The following is a 26,876-nucleotide window of genomic DNA, read 5'->3' as shown; positions in this document are numbered from 1 at the left end:
GGTAACTAAAGATTCTCTTCACAAACTGTGCTATCAAAAAAACAATTTGTCTGACTGTGTATGCTTGGAAAATAAAATGATCCTGAGTGTTCAAGTAGTGGTAGTGCTTCTAGTAGTTTAGTTAGGAATACTCTAGGGACTTCAGTTCTTTCTTTAGCATCTATATAGTCTTAGTCTGAACAGGTTTGCCTTAGCTTCAGCTTTGGTAACTTATTGCTGAGATTTTCCCAAGGACAACAGGGTCAGGGCTTCTTGCAAATGAATGTTCCCTGTGGGACCTGTAATGAAGAGACTGTTAACTAATTATCAGTCCATTTGGAAGGCATTAATTTTTTAATTGACCTCAAAGAATTCAAGCAACACTAGGAATCTGGGCAAAGGTGATATGGGTCTGAGGCAAATAAGTGAGTCAACCTCATGGGGTAGTTACACAGGTTTATTGAAATACACTGGACATAAAAGTTTTTCAAGTTTATTATACACAGAATCACAGAATATGCTGAGTTGGAAGAGATCCACAAGGATCATCGAGTCCAACTCTTAGCCGTGCACAGGACTACTCCTAAGAGTCACACAATGTGCCTGAAAGCATCTTTCAAAAACTTCTTGAACTCTGTCGGGCTTGGTGCTGTGACCACGTCCCTGGGGAGCCTGTTCCAGTGCCCAACCATCCTCTATGTGAAGAACCTTTTTCTAATATCCAACCTAAACCTCCCCTGCTGCAACTTCAGGTCATTCCCTCTGGTTCTGTCACTGGGCACCCCAGAGAAGAGATCAGTGTCTGCCCCTCCTCCTTCCCTCACAAGAACTTGTCACCACAATGACTGCAATGAGGTCTCCCCTCTATTTCCTCTTCTCCAGGATGAACAGACCAAGTATCCTCACCTCCTCCTTATATGGCTTCTTCTCAATGTCCTTCACCATCTTCGTTGCCCTTCTTTGGACATTGTCTTAATGTCTTTCTTATGTTGCATGGTCCAAAACTGAACACAATATTCAAGGTGAGGCTGTATCAGTGCAGGGCAGAGCAAGACAATCCCTTCCCTGGCAATGCTGGTGATGCTTTGTCTGGTGTCTCCCAGGACACAGTTTGCCCTCCTGGCTGCCAGGGCACTGCTGACTCTTATTCAACTTGCCACTGACCACGACCCCCAGCTCCCTTTCTGAGGCATTGCTTTCCAACATCTCATTCCCCAGTTTGTATGTACATCCAGGGTTGCCCCATCCCAGGTGCAGAATCTGGCACTTTCCCTTTTTGAACTTCATAAGGTTGGTGATTTCCCAGTCCTCTCATTTGTCGAGATCTCTCTGCAGGGCCTCCCTGCCATCAAGGGAGTTAACAGCTCCTCCCAGTTTTGTGTCATTTGCAAACTTGCTTAGTGTCCCTTCCAGTCCTGCTTCCAAGTCATTTTTGAAGTTTTTGAAGAGCACAGGGCCCTAGATGGAGCCCTGTGGAACCCCACTAGTGACAGGTCACCAGTCTGATGTTACTCCATTCACTATTACCCTCTGTGCTTGACCCATGAGCCACTTGTTCACCTACCACATGATGTGTTTATTGAGCTGTGTGCTGGACATTTTGTCTAGAATGATCCTGTTAGAGACAGTGTCAAAAGCTTTACTGAAATCCAGAAAGATTACCTCAAGTGGCTTCCCTTGATCAACTAGGTAGGTTACCTTGTCATAAAAGGAAATCATGTTGGTTAAGCAGGACTTTCCTCTCATGAAGCTGTGCAGGCTGTGACCGATGACTGTGCTGTCTTGCAGGTGTGTTTCAATACTTTCCATGATAGTCTTCTCTATAATTTCACCAGGCACTGAAGTGAGACTGACAGGCTGTAGTTTCTAGGGTCCTCTTTCTTGCCCTTCTTCAAAATCGGGACAATGTTCACCAGCTTCCAGTCAGCTGGGACCTCTCTGGATTCCAAGACCACTCAAAAATCATCTCTTTTGATTAAAATTAGCAGAGTTGTGTCCAATGGCACGATCTGTATGTTACAGACAGCTTTCCCTCCCTTCCTTCAGCTGTCATTTTCTGTGCAAATATTGCTCCTGTCATCACTTGTCAGGCCAATATTACAATGGAATTAATTTAAAATGTAATCTGTTTCCCTTTAGTTTGAGTGGGAAAGTTCAATCTGTGACTTGAATATCAGGTGCAGTTTTACAGATGCTGCTTGCACGGCTGTTGTACCCCACAGAGAAGATAATTACAAAGTCAGAAGGAGCCTTAGGACTTTTTGATTAGGAAACAGGTTTTTGTCCAACAAAATGATATTTTAATTTTCACTATTTGAGTGTTGGCTGAAATGCTAAAACTCATGCGTCTAGTTTATATTAAACTGCTAAATAAGCTAATGCAGACAACATGATAGTGCTTCTTGTGTTTGGTTTTCTTTCAAGTTAAAGATGATTGTTAGTCAGATTCTTCTTCAGCACTGTTTTCTCTTTGCACATGAATGACAGGACAGAAAGGTGTAAGTGTATTGGAGAAGAATATCTTTTTATAATAGAAAATTAACAGTGTAATGATTAAGAGTTCTCCAATGTTCTTGATTTCACCAGTAGAGAAAAATTGAAAACTTGAAAAAGCAGGTATTTATCACCAATACTGGAAAAGATCCAAATCCCAAAACTATGGGCAAGGGTTAAAGCTGAGTGATGTTTTTCTTTTAACTCTATTCATCATGGTTTTAAAGTAATTTAAGTTAATACTTTAAAAAAATACAGAAAATTATGTGGAAAATGTTAATTCAGAAACAGAACTCCAGCAGTTCCAGTCCTTTATAATTTAAAGGTAGGAAGCTCTTAAGTACTCTTAAGAGCCATAGAATAGCCCATGTTGAAAGGAATCCTGACAGATTGTCTGGTCTCAGCCCCTGTGGATAGGGAGCCTAAATGGGATTAACTGTCAGTGTCCAGTTGCATCTTGAAAACCTCCAGCAGTGGGGCCTTCACCATGCCCTTGGGGAGGTTGTTCCAGTGGCTGATTGTTCTCAGTTTAAAAAATTTCTTTCTTTTGCCAAGATGAAACTTCTCTTGGTGCAACTTGTACTTTTTGCCCCTTATCCTCTTCATGTGGCTCCTTTTGAAGAGAGAGCCTCTATCCTCTTTGTACTTGCCCTTTAAGTACTGGAATACTGTGATTAGGTACCTCCTGAGCCTTCTCTTTCTCCAGGGAGAAAGACCTAACTCTTTCTGTCCTTCCTCAGACAGCAGGTTTTCCAGTTCTTTGACCATCTTCATGACCCTCCTTTGGGCCCTTTCCGGTCTGTCTGTGTCTTCCTTGAAATGTGGGGATCAGGATGGGACACAGTGCTTCAGGTGCAGCCTGACAAGCACTGAGTATGGTGGGATGATCATGTCTCTGTTTCTGCCAGTAATGCTGCTGGGGACGCAACCCAGTATGGGATTTGCCTTTGATGCTGCTGCAGTACACTGCTGACTCATGTTGGCTTGTTGTCCACCAGGAGCCCACATTCTTTTCATCAAGGCGTCTCCCTAGCCACACAGATTGTAGCCTGTACTGGCTCTTTGGCTACTCCATTCCAGGTGCAAGACTTGGAACTTGTCTGTTAAATTTCTGTCAGTAAATTACACTGCTTTCTCCACAACTGGCTGAGCATAAGCAGGTCTGAAGCAGGTATTGCTAATTTCAAAGAAGACAGCTAATGACAAAGCCAAATCACATTCATCTACTCTGCATGATGAAGAATGCAAAGATCTCTCCCTTTAGAGTCTGCTGATGAATACAAGGTGATGAATTTTGAAAACACACCTTGATTTTACCCATTTTATTAACATTTATTCATTTCTGTATTTATGAAGCAGTGTGGTTGACTGTATGTTTCTCTTCTTCCCAGTCATACAGTTAGTCCTACCATTCTGTGAAGAGACTAATATCAAGTTTTTAAATTTACGATTAGGATAGAAACTATAAAATTTTGACTGCCTGAGAAAGAATTGTTTCCGACATTGTTAAACTTGCAACATGACCCATAAAAAACTCTGCCTGATGTTAAATGTTTTATGGATAATATTTCCAGTTCTAATAGTGTAAAAAATGCTTGCATCAGGTGTTTAGGAAATCTGTTGGTGACATTGTTAAGGGTAATGTTATATTCCTTAGGCTTTACTGATCCTTCAGATTGTTTCCTCTGCAAGTAGATACAATGCTAAAATCAGTTTCAGCATTTTGATGCACAGCAAAAGCATTTATTCAGCTTGATAGCTGTAAGTTGCAATTTTTTAAACGCTTTTGAGGTTTGTAGCATGTTTTAAGGACACCAAACTGCAATACATCTGAATATAAAACAAGTGCTTTATAAATTGCTTTATCACTCTTCAAAGCTGCATGCTAGCAGGATTGCCAAATTCAACTGCAAAACTTGCCAGTTTGGATCATGTGAAGGCAGGTGTGAGATTACAGCTGTAATAAAACTGAAATTGAATACTTGTAGCTGAATTTGTAGTAGACAATTCATTTGATTTATATAACATAAGCCACATGAGGAGATATATGTAGGTCAACATCTTCAGCTGGGAACAATGGTTGGAAAGGTTGTGGTAGGTCGCTAGGAATATTGGGTTAATACTTGTTCAGTCTGGCAAAATGATGGTACAGTGTAACCACAAACATCAAAAGTCTTTGGGGACACATCATTTGCAACAAGGAAAAACTAGTCAGTTATATCCAATGCCACTTGTCCCATTAAAACTGTTGCTAAAATTAGCGTAAGAACCTAGACCATATGGAGTTTCCCAGGGCAAGAATTGGTACATTAGTTATGAGCACATTTTCAGCCTGCAAAATACTTGAGGTGTGTAAATACACAAATTAGTGATTAAACTCCTTCTATGGTAATAGAACAAAGTATTATAAAATGCAAACGGTAAATGATCCAGTTCAAGAAATCAGAGGAAGCACAATCAAATATAGCCTGCAGAGCTATTTCCAATCCAAACAGTCTGTTAGGACACAGATTTGCATAAAAGAAGAAAAAAAATCCAAAATAAAGCATTCACTCATTAATTAAAAAAAAAAAAAAACAAACTAACAAAGAATCCAACAAAAACCCCCCATGAGCTTTTGTCTAAGTTGTGAGCCTATGGAGACTACAGCCAGTCTTGCTTGGTATAAACATGGCAAAATCGAGCCAAAATTTCTAAAATCTTCATTTTTGCTTAGTATATTGAACTTCTTAGGCCTACAAAGACTCCATTGGCATGAAGCAGTGGAAGATAATTTTCCTTTTTTTTTTTTTTGCTTTATCTGTAATCTGATCAGAACTTCTAGTTCAAGAAAGAGAAGGCGGCAAAAATCTTGAAGCAGAATGTGAAGATTAGCACAATATTTCCTTTATTATTTTATTCTACAGAAATGCTAGGAGTGAGTATATGGTTGGGGAGGAGAGAAAAACTAGAAATGTGGTTTAAAAAACGTTCATTTAAGTTCAGCAAAGTTTTTGTGATGATGGTGGGTGCCTAGTTTAGACGATTTAGGAAGACACCTTGTTGGGAGAAAAAGGCAATGAGGTAATGTAGAAGTTGTGAGCATTTCTAATAAATGTGAGTTTCAGAGTTATGCATTCACGAACTTCATGAGTGAATGAATAACCAGTACATTAAAAAGAAGAAACTTAATGAAAATACACATATAAGAAAGAAGTGCAGAAGGAATCTGAATGAGTTTGTAGCAGCCAAAGTGGGAAGTAATTTTTGTAGCAAAGCAAAAGTAAGACTGTAAATAAGTAAGTGAAAGAAAAATTAATATTGCAGCAAAAATAACTGTTCAATAGGCTGTAATTTGTCATAGTATTCAGCACAAGATAGTGTCTTAAAAAATTAAGACTCAAGACTTACTTACTAAGCACACTGCCTTGATGATTACCGTTAGTTCCGTTTATAGTCTGGCAGTCATGAAAAACAAACAGAGATGAGCAGAGGAAAGAAAACTGAATTTTATAAAAATTCTTGGTTGCAATGGCACTAGAGGACGTAATCATAATTAGCATAATGAAAACATAAACTACGACTCTGGCTGGAACTGGGATAGTAGGTGTTTACAATAAACAAAAAACCCCTGGATTTATCAAGGAAGGGGGTTGCAGACACTATGGATGTGTTGGTTTTGTTTTTTTTATTCGAGCACACTGCACTTCTTCTAATGACACAGTATTTCAGCTTTACTTGTCTTTCAGATATCTAATAAAAACCTCACAACATTACTGTTACTAAAATAACCTTTATTGTTTCTTATTATGGTACCTCTCTTACCTGTTGAATAGTTTCAGTTTAATGTGACAGAGATGTAGAGGGTCAGGCAAACATTAGTTTGCCGCTATCTTTTATGTTTGACAGCAGCTGGCTCACCGGTCTCTGTATGTATTCTTTATTGCTTAGATGTATAATTTTGATGATGGAAAAGAGTTATTTGATTGTGTTGGGAAGGTGAAGTAGACATGGGAAACAATCCTTACAATATTTTGATGGTCATGGGCTATCTTTTTTTCCCAGGTTTATAAAGCATTTTTTATCATGGTACTTTTGGACATAACTGAGACTTGCAGGTAGCGTTGCTGAACAGTAACTGATAATAATTAATGATCCTTTCTGAAGATGTGTAACTGAGCTTTTAAAAAATCTTGAGACTGCTAAAAGAAATCTCATGACATTATAGTTCATATATTGTGAACTCTTGCAGAAAAAAAACCCACAAATTAAAATAGGGGTGCATCAGGGTTGATAAATGACTACATTTCAAATTAAAACTCTTCATTCAAGAGCTGAAACATAAATTGGAATAAGGTGAGGGCAAACTCAAGACAATGTTTATTCTAAGCATGTACAAACCTCTTTGTGATGCTGTCTTCAAAATGATGTGGCAGCTAAATGTATTATACCCCTGGGAAGCATTAAACTTAGAGCCTGATTCTCCTCACTACATAATAAGAATGGTGAAAAGCAGCCCTAAAGTAGGTATAAATTGCATTTAAGTCTTCTTTATGGCTCAGCAGCGGTAGAAAGGAGTCTCCATATAAATGAGAATCAGGTCCCCAGTATTTATTTAACCCTCGGGCTTTGTATATCATTTTATTTGCACCTTTAAGAGATTTGCAGAGGGATTTTTAATCAGGATTCAGTGTACAGAAAGCTAAATGTTTTCATTGCCTTACAAGTTACTTTAATCATAGAGGCAGATCATTCTTTTTATTTCTCAAGAGGGAATGGTAGAATTTCCTTCCTTTGTACAAACTGAGCTAAATGTTTCTGACACCCTTAGTACAGTGTCAATTGGAAATTCACATTTCATGTAATAACAGACCATTTTAATTTCATGAGCTGAAGAATTGGTTTCCACTTGCAAATTGTACTGAAGAAAGCAATATTGTCAGAAGAACTGGCACAGTGCTTCGAGAGATAAATCTATTGAATTAAATAAGAGGCTTTCATTACCTTTTACATTACATTTCTGTATAACATAAGCATTAATTAAACTCTTCATTGCTTTCTCCTATTCAGCAGAGCACTTGCTCAGTCTGACAAGAAATACTGCCCAAGAAAACATGTGGCATCTAAAAACAGTCTTTAAAATATGCTTAAGCAGAAGGGAAGGAAGGTGAGAAGGGCAGATTGTTTTGGTGCACTTGGGCAAGCGGGACCTGTCTGCAGAAATGCCTAATTTCTGTTTTTCAGGTTTTGACAGTTGCAGTGATTTGTAACAGGTCATCTCAGTAGGTATTTCTCCATGTGCTTTGAATACAAACAGACAACAAGCAACTATTTTTCAAATCTTAAGTATATATCTGTATATGAGGAAGGCTTCTTAAACATAAGAAAACACTTTTGATCTGAGACAGTTATAGTTCTACCTCTTGAAGTATCAAAACAGCTCTGCAAAGTGTGTCTCCCCTCCCATGTGTGGAAAACCCAGCTATAGAAAAGTTGTTGATATAGATTCAAAGTGTTCTCTGTCAAGGAGTCAAGCCTTAAAGAGCAATTTGGGTAACCCAACCAAACTGGACAGCCATCATTTGTATTTGATTCTGGCACATTTCTGTCTGTATTCAAATATTTCCAATTCCTTTTTTCTTGTGATTCCAGGGGAACATTTGAGAATCTGCCCTCAGGAATATACATGCTGCACCTCAGAAATGGAGGACAAGTTAAGCCAACAGAGCAAATTGGAGTTTGAAAACTTAGTGGAGGAGACAAGTCACTTTGTACGCACCACTTTTGTATCCCGGCACAAGAAGTTTGACGGTAGGCTGGATATATTTTACTTATTTCATGCTTATGGGATTTAAGAGTCAGGTGTCCATAATAAATTCCAGTGTTCTTTTCTTTACCATTAGATATCACATTTGCAGTTGTCAGTTTGGCTAAGATAAGGGTTAATGTACAGCTGGTATGCTTATCAGTCTTGTGAGTACTGCCTTTAATTACAATGACATCAAGAATCAGACTATTATGCGCCTGCAGGCTTGGCTAATGTTGAAAAAAGAAATTAGATACGCTTAGAGACGTTTATAATTTTTGTCTCCTAGTTTCAAATGCAAAATTTAGGTTTCTAATCATGTTCACTGTTCAAGATGAACTGTGGATCTCCCATGATTTTTGTTGTTGCAGAGAACTATTTGTGTAGTCTGCCTTTTTGTAGCCTTAAGGCTGTGTTTTTTTTCCTGCATGATTTTCTTGTGAAGTAGAGAGTCTCTAAGAGGGCTTCTGGCTTCCAAACACAAAGGCCTCAGTTGCGTTTGAGAGGGATTATCATACAAACCACTTAAGCAGCATCAAACGCATCTTTTCTACCTAGAAAGAACTGACAACAACAGTTTGGGGGTTTTGTTTGCTTGCAGTCAGCCTTTATAAGACCTTTGTAAGATCAAGGTTATGGTGTCACAATTTTCTAAATGTTTGTCTTTAATAATGAATATTAAGCAGTTTTTATTGGTTGTGTCCATATTTTTAAGTCATGGTTTTATCTAAATATGAAATCTGCATTTGTGTTAAAAGTGTCACCCTAAGCATTTCTGCATATGTGTAATTTTAAAAGGGTCTGGCATTAAGAGGCATAAATCAGCACTGCAAAGAGGATTGCAGAGCTTTGTGTAGGTGGAAAGCCTGCAAATAGGTGGAGTAAAGCCTGCTAACCCCAGGTAATGTTCATATGCACACATGTAGGAGAATGGTGGGAAGGTTATCTCTGAAGCTGTGAGCTTACTTTGGAATTCTAAGGTTGCGTTCAGAAAAAAGTGAAGATGTTTCTAAATCCTTAGGGTAATTCTGTATCATATCCAATTAAAGATTTCTTTTTCTAATATTGATTCTCTCAGTATGACATAGAAGGGAAAATGAATTTAAAAAGAAGGGAATGGAAATATGGGGATGAGTTGGAGAAAAGTCCACAGCAGCAGATCAGATGCTAATATAATTTAGTGAGTGTCCTTGGAAGGTGTGAATGACTGTGCACTGTTCTGCATTATGATGACTTCTCTTTTTAACTTTTTTTTGTGGATTTCCAAAATTTTACTTATCTTCAAAAGATCTAAAAAAAAAAAAAAAATCCAAAAGTCGTGTGCAGTCTTACAAGATGAGTGTGCAAGCAGAACAGATATTTCAAACTATCTATGTCATGTAAAGGGCTCTTTTTTTTAATAGAAGGAAACTGGGATGATTGCTGGTTGTTCAGTAAGCCATGCAGTATACTCAAAATGTTGGGTTCATTGGCCACAGAGCTCATATGTCACCTTACTAATTCTTTGGTAACTTCAGGCCTTGTTGCAATGAACTTAAGGGCATTATGGCATTTTCAGTAACTGAAATTCTGTATCTTAATACTGACGGTAAGGTATAGCTGAAACTTACTGATTGCTTGTATGTGCTTGTTGCCTAAATGGCTGTGAGGAAAAAAAAACTCCAAGCCAAATTAGGTAGAAGATTAGATAAGGATACAAAGGTTTTAATGAGCCCCCAGGCTTTCTGGAATACCACCAGTGCGCACTCCCGAAATACAGATGTTCACAGTTTTTATAATGATTTTCACCCAATCCCCGTCCTGCCACCACCCAGGTTCTGCCTCCGCCACGCCTCTTGGAAATTGGGTCTGGGGCGTTTTGGGACCCCCTCTTCTTCATCTTCATCTTCCTCACAGCACGTAATGTCCTTGGAGGCCTTCCAGAATTCTAGGCCTGGAGGTTGTTGGGTCTACAGCTGTATCTTGCTTGGTAGGATTAGGGTGTTCTTCTACTATACTATCTTGAAAAAGAGACTAAACAGGCTATGGAATTTAGGGAATTGATATGGGAATGAGTAACAGGGGTTTGAGCTGGTGTGTTAAGGGTAAAGGATAATATGCTGCTACTTTAAAATCTACATTTACTACATAACTACTTCTAAGATCCAGAAAAATTTAAAAAATCAAAACCATCAAAACTCCAAGGTATCATGCTACACTCTGGAATTCTTTTTGGCCTGCCCCACAGAGGCTTGGAATAAAAGACTGAGTGGTTTCTTCTGTCTTATGGCTGATGTTTTAAAGGGAATTCGCAATATGACATCAGAAAGCATTATAGGCTATCTTTCAGGGCAAAACCAGCTAAATTTTTTGCATTTAAACTAGGATGCTGTTTTTCAGTATGAAGCAATATTAAGATAGTTAGATAAGGTCGGTGTTTTAACTGTTCAAGAATTATCCTCTTTTTTTTTGTTTTTTAATTTGGTACTTTGATTGCACAAGGGAATCTGATACATGAATCTGCCATTTAATGCTAGTATACCACAAGTAACAGAACAAATAGAGCCAACTGTGATGATTTTATGGATTTTTGTAAAGTACCTCTGTTTATCAAAAGCAGTGTATGTAAGCAATAAATGAATATATGAACATTTAAGGAATGTTGAGATACATATTAGCTTTGCTCCTGTAAGGAGTTAATTTAAAGTAAAGTTACTGCCAAGTTCTTTGTTCATTCAGACGTTTATATAATTTTAAAACTCTTGAAAGGGACATCGAAGGGATATCTTGTAGACCTTTGCATTTTTTTTTTTCTGCTGTACTGGACATGTCTTAGGGTAATGCTAAGTTTTGCAACATAAGACTTTTTAGGAGTATATGAACTCTTTGTTGAATTTTGATCTGACCTTCATAAGCCTTGCCTTTCTTATTTTATTCTTCCCCAACCATTCACTTATCATCACCACTCGCTTAGGCATAGATGGAATGATGTTCTGATTTTCATTTTGAGAGACAATTTGGGATCTGTGTTCCTTTTCAGAATTTTGTCCCAGATTCATGATCTAATCTAAAGGAAACTCAATCTGCTTTGACTTGAATGTTGTCTCTTTAGCCCTCTGGTAAGACAAACGTTGCGCAGAATCACAGAGCATGGCTGAGATGTGATGGAGGTGTTCTGGTCAGCAGCCCCAGTTCTCTCTGCTCCTATGAGAGATGGTCCAGTCCTGTCATCACCTTACCGCCCTTTGCTGGGCTTGTGCCAGTGCGTCCATATCTCTCTTGTACTGGGGAGTGCAGACCTGGACCCGTCTCTCCACGTGTGGCCTTATCATGCTGAGCTGAGAGGAAGATTCACCTCCCTCAGTCTGCTGTCAGTGGTCTTACATAATTTCTATGTCATAAAATATTTCATTTTACCTCAATTACATTACTTCCAAGTCTTTACAAGAACTAAATTTCTGTATTAACTAAGAGCAACAGAAGCTAAATATGAAATTTGTAACAGAGAACTTTAAAAATTGCGAAGCTTTTTGGAACTAACTATGATCAGAAGAAATTAAGCCTTTCTTTTAATTGGCAATCAGTTCTTACATTTTAAAGCCCTTTCACTTCTTATTCATTTGTCCACCACATTTCTAAAGGGCTGTCAGTGTGTTGGGACTTTTACTATTCTACATTCATTTTTTTCCTGTTTTATTCCTCATAGTATGTAAGGTTCAAAGATTTCTGGGAGCCAAAGGTCTGACAATGTTATTTTTCATTCGGTTTCCATGTTCTAGACAAGAGGTATGCATTAGCATACAACATAATGCCAGCTGCCTGTTGTTTCTTGGCTGAGCCTTATGTGCAGATGTTTGCAACTGTATTGCCCACATCTGCATATTTGTCATTGCACTGACATACTGGATGGTCTTATCAAACAAAATCAGTATCTGGAATTTCACTAATGGGTGCACGAGGATCCAGAGAATCTTCTCCTCAGAATCTTGCAAAGTAAATAAAACCTTGAACTGAGAAAAGCTCCTTTGAAACAATAGATGCTCAATGCTCCTAGCTTCAGCAAAGGAACACACAAACCTTTCCAAACACTCGGAAAAGGAACAAAAAACTTTTCCAGAAGACAGGAAACCCATAGGAAATGAAGAATTCAAGCAGATACAGACTTTTCTTTAACCTCAAGGCTTTGTGTAGGACTAACCTGTATAAGCAGATATGTAACAATCAGCTGTTTCCTGTTCCTAGCACTAGACAAGTAATCACGCTCCAGTTCTTGGACCTCCACTGTATACCTCAAAGCAGCTTAAAATATATTATGCTCCCAGTGTAGCTGTAATAGTATCATCTTATTATCACCAATTCCCTTGCATACTGACATTGCTGAGCAGCTGTTTCACACACAAGCCAATTTCTTTTAAGTATTGCTCCATCAGCAGCCGAAACCAGCCCCGGCCGGAAGGTTTTGTCATGAATGTTAATGAGGAGACAAGTAGCTGTTCAATGACATTTTCTCACTAATCCTTTGAATAACTATAGGAAAAATATAGCAAAGAATTTTAATTTAAGCTAAATAGATCTGAACCTGATAAAAGAGACATCGGCTCCTCATTCTCATTAAAAATTACAGTTCCAGTCTTGGCGATGGTATTAAAAAATGAACTAATGTCTAAGAATAGCTGTCATGAACTTGAATGGATAAGGATAGTCTTCAGCAGAATGTGTGAGGCATGACGCCTTCTAAGGAAAATAACCTGGATAGCCCAAGAACCAATCTGCAGCCTCATTGATCTGTCATACAGGGTCATCACTCCCCGTGCTCCTTTTTTTTTTGACAGTCTGGGAGAACACTGATCCATACTCATTAGTGCTCCTCATATTTCTTACAGTCATTACCAGCAGTAGCAGTGTAAATTACGTGGCAGCAGAAAAGTTTTCAAAGATAATCCCCCAAAACCATGCTTGCAAGAATGGCTATCATCCCAGACACCCCGTATTCCCTTTTCTTGAACAAATTATGAAAGAATTTGGAGAAAAATAGTGGGTTTGAATCTTTCCTTGATTACCAGAGCTGACAAAAATATGTTTTGTGAAGTTGCTTTCCAACAAAGTAAGAACTATTCAATGAGATGAGCTATTATAGCCAGGTATAGTTGTCACATTAAACTTGGCAAAAAAAAAGAGGTGTGGAAAGTGAAATAAGGGAGATGCTGGAAGTTGGAATACATTGAGGTTCAATTTCATGGCCAGTACAAGTCTCCTGCCCTCTGCTTCCCCTTCTTCCGTCTCTTGCTGCCCAGTGTGCCATCCTACCTTGAGCCCCAGCTCGTGCCCAGAGTCGCAATGGCCTCCATGGATTTCTGCAGAAGGGAGGAAATACAGCAGCACAGGAGGTCACTTTCACACTAGTGCTGTCATGGTCAGCGGGTGAAGGATGTACTTCCAGCAGAGGTTTTTTTTCATGCTTTGCTTTTCGTGCATTGAATGTGAAAGGGCATGGTTTCCACATGAAGATTTTTGGCTTGTTTGTTTGGTTTTTGGAAGGTGGAGGTCAGAAAAGTCTGCCACGAACCAATTTGGGAGACAGGATGCTTCTCTGGAGGGTGAGAAAGTCAAATAGATATATACTCATATTGTTCTAGTGCTGCCATGCCTGCGATGGTGCGTGGGCTACACCATACCAAAGTTGGGATAGCAGATGTTTTGGGGTTTAGTTCTGGGCAAGATGGTAGTGGTTTGGGGTTTTTTGCTTTGGTTTGGTTTGTTTGGTTTGGTTTGGTTTTTTTTCCTTTTTTTTCTTTCTTCTTTTTTCTTTGTGTGTTTTTGTTTGTTTGTTTGTTTGTTTGACAAGAGTTCAGTGTTGCTTTGACACGTGTTTTACATCAAATGCAAAATTCATTGCAGGACAGGTGGATTTTTAAAACTCCACAACTGCTGGGCTGTAACAGTGCTAACAGGCCCACAGTTTCCATATAATTGATCTACTGGTTTAACATACTACATAACTTGCCTTAAAAAAATGCAGCATCTGCTGACTTGCTGCATGTAACCGCTTGCAAACCTTTGTTGGACATCTGGCACAAGTTTCTAATTATTACAGATTCTTAGTAAGAGATGCCACGCCTTTTATTTGAAAGGAAACACTAATTTGAAAATAAATTATTCTACACCTCATCAAAATCCTATCAAAGCTTATAATAGCCTGAGAGAAACCTCTATTGCCTGCAAACAATTTTAGGGTCTAATTCTTTAAGGTTTGCATTGAGATTACTGTTTATCAGTTGTACGTAGTATGTCAAAATTTGTTAACTACAGTAGAGCAGTTTTTTGTTTTTTTTTTTTAATTAACCAAAAGAGGAGAGGTGGCAAGCCTACAAAACTTGGAAAGGAAGGATTGGCCTAGTAATAAGAAGTTTCCAGCCAGGGGTGCAATTTCCTCTAACCTGGTCAGGTCCAGTAGTGAAAGGCAGTGCTCTGGGAACCAGCATCTTCTGGACACTCCCTACAGTTAGAAATGTGCTTCATGTGTTTGGATGGGTTGTGCTCTCTGCTCTTCCTCAGTTTCATTTGTTAAGTGCAGCTGGTCAGCAGAGCATGTAATTTTCTAACCAGCTGCATCGAGTTTATGAAGCTGCAAAGCAAAGAACAAGCTGCTACCCTGTGCTGGAACAGATAGACATCACCCATTCTCAAATGGATCTTGTTAGAAAGCATGTCATCCATATAATATAGCCAAATCCAAACAGGCTTTGAGAGGGCAAGGATCCAGTGTTTTTTCTGTTCAACAGAAAGCAGAATTTGCCTTGCTGAAGACAAGATGTCCACGATACAGAGTATTCTTATACGTTCCCTCAGTAGTCAGCAGGGAATGAGAGGTGCAAGTCATGCTAGTATAAAGTTTATACCTGAAATAGGTCAGGAAGAATCTTTGCCTGGAGTATTTATTTCTCTCTATTGATTAGACAGGATATTTAGTTCAGACATAGATGCCTATACTTCAGACTTACTTATACATTTATTCAGATAAATTCCACTCCAAGGAACAGAATAAGAATATGGTGTGTGACATCTAAAACATTTTTGAGACTCTCCTTTGTGCTTTGTTTGGCTCTTTTGCAGATGTCATCCTCTCTTTTTCTTTTCTTTAGTATTTTGTGGGGGAAGAGACATTTGAAATATTGAGGCAGGTAAGCAATATAGAGGTCAGTTATTATCTTATGCTGGTTGAAAAAAAATGCTATCCTGTTGATTTCAAATGGCATTTAATCTTTGGTGAAGCTCTGAACAGTGTATGTTTTTAATATTTTATGATTGAAATAGTTTTCTGAAATTAGCATCTAAGCCTTAAAAATATCAACCCATAAGTAAAATTACTGATTTACAAATACTAAAACCCCTGTGATTAAAGATGCTGCATATGCATAAGAATAAAATTAACAATGGACTCAGCCTTAAGTCGATAATACTGTTGTCTTCTTGCAATCATTTGTCAGAGGCTCTCTTACCCATACATGATTCTTACTCTGATGGTAGGTGCTTACCCATCACACAGCAAGGACAAAACCATGCTGTGAGAATCAAAAACAGGGACTGTGTATAAAACCCAAGCTGTGAAACAAGAGTGTTCATACATATTGTCAGCACTTGGATAATAGGAACTGTAGCCTTATAATTTCTCGTTCGTTGTCCTCAACCCTCGTTAAATGTAGCAATACTGTTTTTTTAGATTAATCTGTTGACTGTAATACACAGGCATTGTTATCTTTTTGCTGACCTTCCTTCCCTAATTCTTTTGCCTGTGTGTCCAAGCATCTGGGAAATGAAGAGGAAACTTAGTATATCATGAAAAGGTTCCTGTAATACTGAAAAATGATTTAGTGACTCTCTGTTCCTGTTCCTCTCCTAATCTAAATGACTTCTTAGAATTTATTTGAAATTAAAGTTTCCTTTTTTCCCTTTTGCCTCTGCTCTGTAGTTCACCAGAAGAAGATAGAAATGGCTCTATTTCTGGGAGGAATGTCATAGGACTGTCACTTTCAGCAGTAGGATAGATCCTTTAGGGACAGAAGGGAACTATATGCCTATATGCCTGAATGCCATAAGAATACTTTTAGAGATAGCTTAAAAACAGGCATATGAAGGTTCGCTTTTGCTATGCTCAGTGGCAACTATGAAAATTGCATACATAAATCAGAGCTACCAGATACTCAGGAAGAAGACATGAAAGATGTCTCACAGATGTATTGTTCCTCAAGTCTTCCTCGCTTGCTTTACGTTATCTCTCATTCTATACCAACAGCTGGGAGGTAAAAATAAACATATGCTGCCTAGACTCCCAGAGTGCAATCTGTCTAGTTGTCTGTGTGGATGCTGGAAGAAAGCAGGAGCAGTCGGTCTCTGTGTGGGCCCCCTGGTAAGGGCTGACAAATGCTGTGGGGACGGGCTGGTAAGTGTAACACCATACTCACCACCAAGCTGGTGTTAGATGTGATACCACTGTGAGGAGTGTGGTTGCAACTGGCCAGACTGCTACAAGCAAAATAAATACAGATAACCAAGACATGATTATCCATACTGCAGTAGTTCTTGCTCTTGGACATTCAAGTGTTGTTTCTGAAATCTTTGAACTTAAAAAAATGCATGGTGCCTATATTATTGAAAAGTTCCAGTTTTCCCAAATACATTGGAACAATAAATTTCACTGATTCTCTACATTTTTTTGCGGATTCTTTTTCTGAATATTACTTATACAGTTCCCTCTCATTCCCTTCTTGGGATGTTTACATAAATAGAAATCTTTATTTTCAAGTTTCTCATCTTTTCAAAATCACACCGAAATGGTTTTGCTTTATGTATTTATTGTATGCGCATTACATGCTCAGTTAACTCTGGGATATATTATATATATATATATATATATATATATATATTAGTTTGCAAGCTTTATAAGAAATAAAGTCTTTTATTTTGTTCTAGTTGTAACCTTTATGCTTTGAGTGCTTTATGATTTCAGAATGATACAGGACTGAAATGTCTGCTGAGTGTTTCAGCAGTGCTCAGGTCGGTTGCCTATCATTAACAGCAGTGATATCGCAAGGGCAACGTGTAGAGCAGGAGATCAGATGGAAAAGGGGAGCAGGAGAGGGAAAGAGAGGACCAAAAACACTCTCGTGAGCTATCTGTAAACTATAGTCATGTAAAGAACAGTATGTATCTTACAGGAGCAAACTTAGAAGGGTAACTTGATGCAGCTTTTGTGAAAGATAGTCTTCGTATTGGTGGAGAGACACGTGGTGAACACCATTGCTACTTGAAGTCTGCTTTGAATCTATACCAAGAATTTTCATAAAAAGAAAACTAAAGCTTAAGGCCTGAAATATATCTTTTTAATATATGGCAATTCCTTAGTTTGACATTCTTAGGTGAAATTATTTACTTTGAATTGATACTTTTTTTTGCATTATCATGGGAGCATCTAGAAGCCATTCACTATTTCTCAGTTAGGAAATTCATCAACTCACAGCTAAAAGGCTCTCCTTGCTTTTGAAGAGCTACACTCATAATGAAAACATTAGACATATGTAAAGCAGGAAGGAGGTGAAAACAGCTCATTTCAGAAACGTAGGATATTTTCAGTCAATGACATCTCAGCAAGATCATGACTGGGAAAAGGCAACAGCAGGTAGTTGTTGAATACTAACACCAGTGAGTGGGTACAACGTATGAGAAATAATTTTTACTCTGACAAGAGCAACTGGTCTACACAGGTGCTGAAACTGTGCTGAGGAAATGAATTCTGTTATCTCCTTTTCCCTTCTTCTGACACTGAAGCATTTTCATAGGCGTGTGCAGCTTAAGGAAGGCATCAATTTATACAAGCTTGCTGTATAAAAGTTACATCAAAGTTTGGTAGGTAGAAGATGAGGTGATTTCTGCTTGATGTGAACTAGTTTTTGGAGCATGTAAAATCTCTAGAGGGGAAAAAATGCAACAAGCTTTTTAAACATAATAAGAAATAAATACATGTGAAGGAATACCAACTGGGAAAATTACTGTTTATTTAGAGCAATTAACTATTAAGTCTAAGCAAATATTGACAATTTTGGTTGTTTAATTTTCAAAAGCTGAAAACATTTTTTTGAAGAAAACACCTTGTTTAAACCATCACGCAAACCAAAAAGCAAGATTTGAATTTGAAATAGGTATTTCGTGTCAACAAAATACCACACATATTAAGTTTTGAATTTCAGAAAATTCAAGTATTTTTGAAGATTTCAAATGAATGCTACAGGTTATTTTCAGCTGAAAACCCCAACATGTTGCATTTAAAAGTGAGGAAAAAATTGATTATAAAATGTTTTCCAATAATGTATTGTATGGCACAGTGAAGTTTTATGAATTTGTGAAAAACATCAGCACAGCATTTTTTTTACAAGTTGCTGATGTTAACACTTTGATCAGCTTTACAAGCAAATATGAAACCCTCCCAGGAAAGTAGTGGGGCTTTTTAAGTATATACTGTTGTATACATCTCCATAACTTTCCTGGCACTCCTAGAAGTAAATAACATAATAATTCGATCTCTCATTAAATAAATTGCAGGGAGAACCTTCTCAAGTGCCTAATGAAGTTTCAGTACTGGACATGAAGATGCTTCTAGGTTATGAAGAATGGATTCCAGAGTCTCAGACATCTCAGGATCATTTTTTGGCTCTACCTAAACCCAGCTAGCTGGGATCTACTGCCTAGTGAGCTACAGCTAGTGGAGAGCTACAGCTGTGATATTAATCTGCTTTTTAGTTCAGTTCCTGGAGCCATCCTTTTCCTGCATGTAGCCTACATTAAAGATTCAGCATCCTGTTTTCATACCAAAACATGCATGATATGATATTTTAAAAGGCCACTGTGAACTTGTAAGCATATTGGTATTCAGCTTCTAAAAGATATTATTTGTTTATTCACACATTTAATTTTAAGTCTGAGTAAAGATGTGGAGGCTCAACCATTCCAATCTAATTGTATATCAATAAGTAAGGAGATTTGTATGTTTATATGTTTGTTCATATTAGCTGGAAACTTGAACCATTGAAACTTTGGTGTTCAGTGAGGTTTATCACATTGCCACATCCTCCTTGGTCCAGTTTTGCCACATTAACCCAAAATCCAATCATTCTTGGAGTTTTCTTTAGATTCTTGTTCTGCCAATATAATGAGTGGGAATAACAACATTTCAGACAAAGGACTTAGCAGTCCACTGTCAGAGACTAGCTTATTAAGCGAATTTTATGGTGACATAATTAAAGATAGAGATAAAAAGTCTTGCAGCATAGGGATTCCTATGTGACAGGATCTCTGTTAAATAAAAATTGGAATTTAAATATCAAGTGATCATTAAGGAAATTTAAATTAAGAATTTATGCAGCTTAGATTGGAAATTACCCTACAACAGTCTTTTCTACACCCAAAATTTTATAGCATTTCACTCCTTGGATAAATATGACCACATCTTTAATATTTTTTGCAGTTTCAGTGTCATACAATCTCCGTATAGATGGAGTAATTAGATTAGGCCGTGCCTTATTAGGTCCACATACCCTTCTACAAGAACTTCCTTTTATGCTAAAACAAAATAAGATGAAAATAAGAGAGATTTTGGAAAGTGAAAGAGAAATAGGAAGAAGTTTCCAAATGGCCCTTCAGCAATGCTCCTTAAGCAAGGAAGGTACTGCTGGTCTCAGCAATCTGAGTATACCTGAATTCCGTTTTTTTTTTTGTTTGTTTTGGTTTGGTTTTTTTTTGGTTTTTTTTAATTTTACATAGTTCTTGAAAAGGAAAAAATTATTAGCGTTTGTTCAAAGTAATAATCAGCCAGTTATAACAACAGAGCCAGAAGAGACAATACTATACATTTCAGGATAATGTCGTGCTTAACTGTTCACAGCATAGCCATTTATTTGGATTTTCTGGCATCTTACATTCTTACATTCTCTTCCTTAATGTGGCTGGCTTTTTGAACTGCTTTCTTTCATATGCGTGGCAATCCATGACTACATAAAACTACAAAAATCCTTGTTCCATTCTTAGCCCAAGGATAAGTCTGTGCTGGATCTAAATATGTGCAGGCTTAATGCCAGGACTTTGCATGGGGATCAATTGCATTTTCAGCTAATGCCTAAAATAAAAAGCACCAAGCCAAAGCAATGTTGTACCCACCATTTACAAAAAAAATCCCTTTTAAATAAAAGTCCTTATCCTCACCTTCACCTGTGCTCATGATTTATGTAGCTACGTTGCTGAGAGATGTGTTTCTTCAGCGTAATCTGGTTTTCTACTGACGCATCAGTAAGTTGCTTGCTAAAACTTTATCACTTGTTGTTGTGGTGTGTCTAGGAGGAAATGATTTTGTTCATCTGTTACTAAAGAGGTGCATGGAGGAAGGGGAATGCAGCAAATGAAGGGAAGCTTAGAGGTGAGAAAAGGACAGATGAGAACTGACTTGGCTTTTATGGTGGTCTTAGTCCCTTGAAAGGATGGGTAAACATTGAAACCTGATGGCCCAAGGAAGGCCACATCAGCAAAGGTCTCTCACTGGGCAACCCACGGGGCTTTATTGCCATTGCAGCCCATGGACTTATTTGTCAAAAGTTACAGGATCTGGTAAATCATCTGAAGGTATGAACATGAGAAGGTGGCTACCCAAGGAGTATTTACCACCAGAAAGTTTTTGTTCTTATGGAATATTATCTAGGACATAAATCTGCCCTCCCCTTGGCACTTGCTTTTCTTCTTCAACTCTGAAGAGACTTCAGAATGCACGGAGTATCTCTGATTAGGCCTTCAAATGCACAACTTGAAAGGAAACAATCTTAGCACAGCATAAAGACAATAGCAGTTTCCTGGTTTGACTAAAATGTCTAAATGTCTTAATCACCTTAATTTACATCTCTAATGCTACTTTTTACAAATTCCCTAAATAGAAAATGTGTTACTATGCAGACTGGTAATGCTCTTATTGATAATCTGTATTGTATTTATTTATTTTTACTACTTAAAGCATACGCAGGAAAGCTATAATCCATATTTAACTTTGGAATAGCAATGATGGGAAAAGCTTTTGATATAATCTCTGGAATAAAAACAAATACAGCATTAGGGGGGAAAAGTACAGACCCAGTGATCATTTACAGGGATGATTTCTGCGTCCCTAATGCACTGTTGTAGTTGTGCAAAACAAAGTATCCTTGGATATTCTATTGGCAGGTCTCAAACTAAGACTCCTGTGATAATATTGCTTATGAGTTTGTGCAGTGCTGTTCATTTTACATAAAGAAATGAATACAGAACTGTCTTGAAGTGTATCATTATTAAGCATACATTCTGATGGATAAAGGCTGCACAGATAAAAGGGCAAGAAAGTCATCTTTGTAACAAGTACATTTTTAGATAAAAATATTTTAAAAAATTTAAAAGAATAAATTGTCAACGGAAAAGCAAAAAATTAAAACTATTTCTGCTTGCAAAAATTTGTAAGATACTGCCTGATGTTACTCTTGTTTGAATGAGTTACCCTAGTTTTCCTTGCATAAAACTTATGTACAGGATCTCAATGTTTCTAGGTATGGATTCTTCTGTCTTTTTTAAAATCTCCTTTGGCTACTCAGACTTACATATCCTTCTCACTAGAAATGTTCTTCATTATTATGACAAATGTGTTTAAACTCCTATTGTTCAAGAATTGTAGGATCAACCACAAGGTCACGTTACTGTGATGGTCATGCATACCATCAGTCAACTCTAAACCAACTAAACTGGTTTAGCTTGTTAAATCAGAAAAAATGGGCTGTGATTTCTTCAGCTAAAAAAAAGGGGAGGAAACGATAAAAATAGAGAGGTGAAAGTTTAGTGGTCTTGTCCATGTAGTACGGCAAGTAACTCTTGGAGATAAGAACAAAATACCGTCAAGGGAGTAATAAAATTAGGAGGTGGAAATTTTGAGAAGGAGGAAGTCAATAAGTAGGTGCTTGGCTGTCTGCTTATGTTCAGCTGTGACATAAAAACCTCAAAGTACTAATGCAGATTTCAAGATCCTAGGAAAGGGCCAGACTCTGCTCCCACCAATGCCTTACCACTTAGTCTGTTTGAAAGACTTTATTAGACTACCCAGTGAAACATCACACTATCAAATTCGCTAATAGACCATCTATGAACAAGTGCAGCAAGTTCTGCAACAGCTAAAAGGTTTCTTCTGAGCTTCTGTTTGCAAAACATGTGTGAGTTAATGGAGTATCACGTTAACATAGTGCTGGGGCATTGACCTGGAGTGTCTTCAGGAAATGGATCTAGCTTTTATCTAGATGTACAGTGCTTTACAATGGAAACAGCCCACATTTTCTAATAAGACAATAGTGTTATTTGTTATACTTCTTATATCTGTTACGCTATATGTTCCTTCTTGGAGGGAAGTTATCTTCCAAATTAGTCTCATTTCTATGTGTTTGCCAACTTAAGTATCAAGTAAACCAGGGCAGGCAGTTTACCATAATGATCCCAGTTTGTGTGACTAGGGGAAGGAAAGTAGTCTGGTTTTGTTTCTAAAGAGTTCAGTGCCATTTGGGAAGGAATTTGGGGATTGGTTTAGAAATGTCTAAAGAGTAGAGCACTTACAAGGCCAAAGCATGCCTCTGAAATTAGTCACACAGATAATGAAGAAACAGAACTATTTTTGATGCTGGTGTAATGTAATATTATAACTGTTGCACAGAGAATATGGCTATGGATTGTCAGGATTTCCTGTAAATGCTCTCATCTCATCTTTCTTAGGTAAGATATGAAGAAAGGTTGAAAACAGATTAAGCAATTAGAATTTAGTAGCTAAATTAACATGGTCTGAAAATTGTTATACCCTATGCCATCCACTCTAAAAAAAAAAAAAGACATTTATGAATTGCATATTCATTCTCTGAACAGTGCTTTCAACTCTGAATCTGCTTCACACCATTCTGAAATTATATTCAAGATGCTTTTCTGAAAAGAAAATTTTTAGTCAGATTTTGCAGAGTTGTGCTGCACTGTCATGTTTTAACCAAATACATAATTCTCTCTAGTCACATAGAAAGACTTCATACAGATTATTCTCAGAGGATGAATATGCAAAAGATCATTGTCCTAGAATGACAGGGATGGAAATCATAGGTGTTAAATGAGACTGTAAATCACATATCCCTAAATCTTTTAACCACAAGGATGCTAACTTTCAAGCAGTTTAACTTATCCAGATTTTGATAGTTCTTTTGTATATAAAAGAATCTCAGATATATTTTGTTTTTCACCCTGTGTATTTTCATTCTACTATTTGTATTTTTAAATCAAGATTAATTAATTAAATTCTTCCAACTTCTCTGTGAAATAAAAAAAAAAGATATTCCTGTAATATTCATATAATTATAGAAGTAATGAAGAAATTGAGGAAGCTAAAGGCAATTTGACTTGCCTGAGGTCACATTGTTTGGTAGTGAAAAAATTGCAAATGGAACAAGGGCTGTTTCTCATCTGCATTTTCTCATACTTATATATATTTATATATAACCTCACTCTTTTTTGATTTTCTTGAGTTTTCTTGATTTTCATTGATCCAAGCTTTTACTGTAGGCAAATATTCTTTTTATTTTCTCTCATAAGTTTGATTTTTTCTCATATACACTTCTTACTACTTTTTAGTAAATTCCTGTCAGTTCGGATTTTTGCTGTAGAAATATCCAGACCTATACACAATATTCAATGAATGCACCATGTTGCCATAGAAGGGGTTTCTCACGTACAATATCCTTTACTCTATGAAATTAAGTTATTATTTTTTCCATACTAAAACACTGTATTACACATTCACATTATATTTACTACCCTCAGGTCATTTTCCCCCAGGTATTCCTGTTGAATTTTTTCTTATTAGTCTTAATTGCATTTTTCTGGGTACTTCACTAGTGACTGCCAATTTTTATTTTCATTCATTTCAGGCTCTTTGTCTTACCTCTATGTAAGTTGTTGTAGCACCTCCCATTTTGAAATAATCTACAAATTTAATTAACATGCTGTTTAGTCCTTCTTCCAGGTGATTATTAGACTATTAATTTGGAAAAAAGCACCTATTCTTTATCTAACACAATCTCTTTCAGATATACCACTAACATCACTAATTAGACTGCTGAAATTCTGCCATAACCTCCTCTCATCATGGATCTTTTAAAACAACGGTGCTCTCATGTCAAATTTTTGCTTTGCAACTTCATGACAGCTTCCCACAGCTGGAGTGGATCACTGAACCCCAGTTATTTATCAAACAAAGCAAGCCTTATTCTTCAGATCTGTTACCAAATTGCAGTAGTCTTCTGGCCTTCTTAGATTCAGCGTTCATGAAAGCATTTGAGGTTGTCTGGCACCAGAGTTGTTTCCATGAGTACCATTACTGCATTGACCACTCTATTTTCTGTAACTCGCTGGTTATTAAGGTGCCTAGTATATCTCTAAAACAGTGAAAGACTACTGATCCTTGATTTCTTCAAACTTTCTCCAAACTGAACAAATAAATATATTATTTCGCCAGGACTGGCTGTCCAACGCACCAAGAAACCATTCTGTAGTGAACCAGCTATAAATTATGAATATAGAAGTTCAGCATATTTTGCAGCACTTCTTAGCTGTTAAACTGAGCTTACTGACTACAGGTTCTGTAGGTAAGGACTTAAAATAGAGTTTCTCTTTTATAAATGTTGTTTTAGTTGCCAAATGTTTTAAATTTACTATATTTCTATACAGAACTGGAAAATCAGTGTCTAATATCTAAGAGTGAGCAACAGTGGTACCTAATTATTGATCTTCTTAAGGCTGTCTGTTCTTCAGAAAGGCAAAACAGAACTGCCTTTTAAGCTTGAGGGAGATTTTATGCTGGTACCTTCTGGCATGTTCATGATTTCCAAGGTCCAGCTTTGCTCTTAATTTTCAGAAGTAGAAGGAGGGTGTTGCTTAACCACACACATACTTAGTAAAGAGCAGATTCTGGCTTTTATTCTTTCTCCCTCCTCTCCAGGTATGCCATGTAATTTGTCCTTTAGGAATGTGATCTGGTATTATAGGTACTGAAAAGTGTCAGCTGTTGCTAAATAATGGGTTTTGAATGATAAGGACAGTCTGAGAGAATTAATTATTACATTCACTGTTTCCTTGATGTAATATAAATAGTTGCTACTGCATACCCAGGATGTCAGTGTACTTCTGTAAAACAAACAGACAAACCCACAAAAATATTTACAGAAATAAACAGTAGGAAAAGAAAAACTAACCTTTGCATCTCCTCAGAACCACAAGTGAGTCCATAGACGAAAGCACAGGTGTACCTAGCATAGTCCCGTGGTCAGAAATATTTAGGGAGAATAAACATAAACAAAAGAAACCTGGAAAAAGATGTGTATTCTATGTCTTCAACAGATGAAGGCAGTAAGAAATTTGTTTACAGATAATGCAAATACACTTAAATGTCCATTCCTTCAACTGACAGCATAAAATACATGTAGTTAGTTTGCTGGCTGGCCTGGCCCCTGCCTGTTACAGCACTTAGCTTTGAGCTATCCAGCATCTTAAAGCTCTGTTCTCAGGAAGATTCCCATCTTCCTGATGGGAATCAGGATGTCATCTTGAGTCTTTTCTCTTGAAATATCTGTGCAGAGAATACCAAGCTAAATGTTCTTCTATTCCTTATACAGCTATTGCTTGAAGATGGGTTATTAGTGAAGTGATTGATTTATGCTTCGACCTTTACTGTTCAGTAACTGATCTGTTTGTCTTTGCCTCTGAAAGACAGAAATGCCTGTCTTAGAAGGTAGCCCTGCCCCGATTTCAAAACATGCTATTTTAAATGGAAACAATAAAACCTGGAATTTGAAAATGCTTTATGAGGAATATCTTATAGAGATAATGATATTGACAAAAATATCAAGAATAATTACTGTGAATATACCTTTATATGACCTGGAAACCTGTCTCAGACATATGTGTATTGTGTATTGCTGTATGTTCTTGTAAACACAAATAGATGTAATCATTTATTCACAGAAGATTGCAGTAAGAAATGCTTTTAATTGGATGTCTCAAAATTAATATTTAGAATATCTGAATGACTCTGAAAATACTCTCTGTTGCTCAGTAGTTTCAAGCTAGTTTTATTTAGCTTTAAGACTTGATTTTGGAAATAAAAATGAGATGTGGAGGTATTTAGGAATTTAGTATTTCTATTGCTGCTTGTTAATTGCAAGTATGATCTTACAGAGTCTATTGCCATCCCTAGAAACAATGCTCTGGAAAAAAAAAAAAAAAAAAACACCAAATCTAGGATATCCTGAAGTGCAGCAGGTGTTGACTGTATCATTTCAACATCAGTTTGGGGTTCAACAGCCTTGCAGGACTGATATTGTCAGTTTGCAGGTGTTAAAATTAAAAGACTGTGAGGCCAGCTGCATTCAGGCACTGCAAGTGTTCACGGCAGGCATTCAAGGGCAAATCACGCTTGAACAACCTGATTGCCTCTCTGACAAAATGACTGGCTCTACAGATGAGAAAAGAGCCGTGGAGGTAATATACCTTGACTTTGGTAAGG

General features: G+C 37.3%; 1 protein-coding gene across 1 annotated transcript in view; it reads left to right on the top strand.

The window, feature by feature from the left end:
• The window catches only part of LOC114058632 (glypican-6-like), a gene marked incomplete at its 3' end in the record, with an annotated part of 407,576 nt that overhangs the window by 217,639 nt on the left and 163,061 nt on the right, over window positions 1–26,876 (top strand). The window contains exon 2 of the mRNA XM_027886156.1: window positions 8,104–8,262. Within this exon, the coding sequence (XP_027741957.1) occupies window positions 8,104–8,262 (159 nt within the window). The remainder of the gene's footprint in view (window positions 1–8,103; window positions 8,263–26,876) is intronic.

The sequence above is a fragment of the Empidonax traillii genome, unplaced genomic scaffold (genome assembly GCF_003031625.1).
Source record: "Empidonax traillii isolate 1590-97213 ecotype Southwest subspecies unplaced genomic scaffold, ASM303162v1 scaffold179:size829206, whole genome shotgun sequence".
NCBI lineage: Eukaryota > Metazoa > Chordata > Aves > Passeriformes > Tyrannidae > Empidonax > Empidonax traillii.
This window is presented reverse-complemented; position numbering and strand designations above follow the sequence as displayed.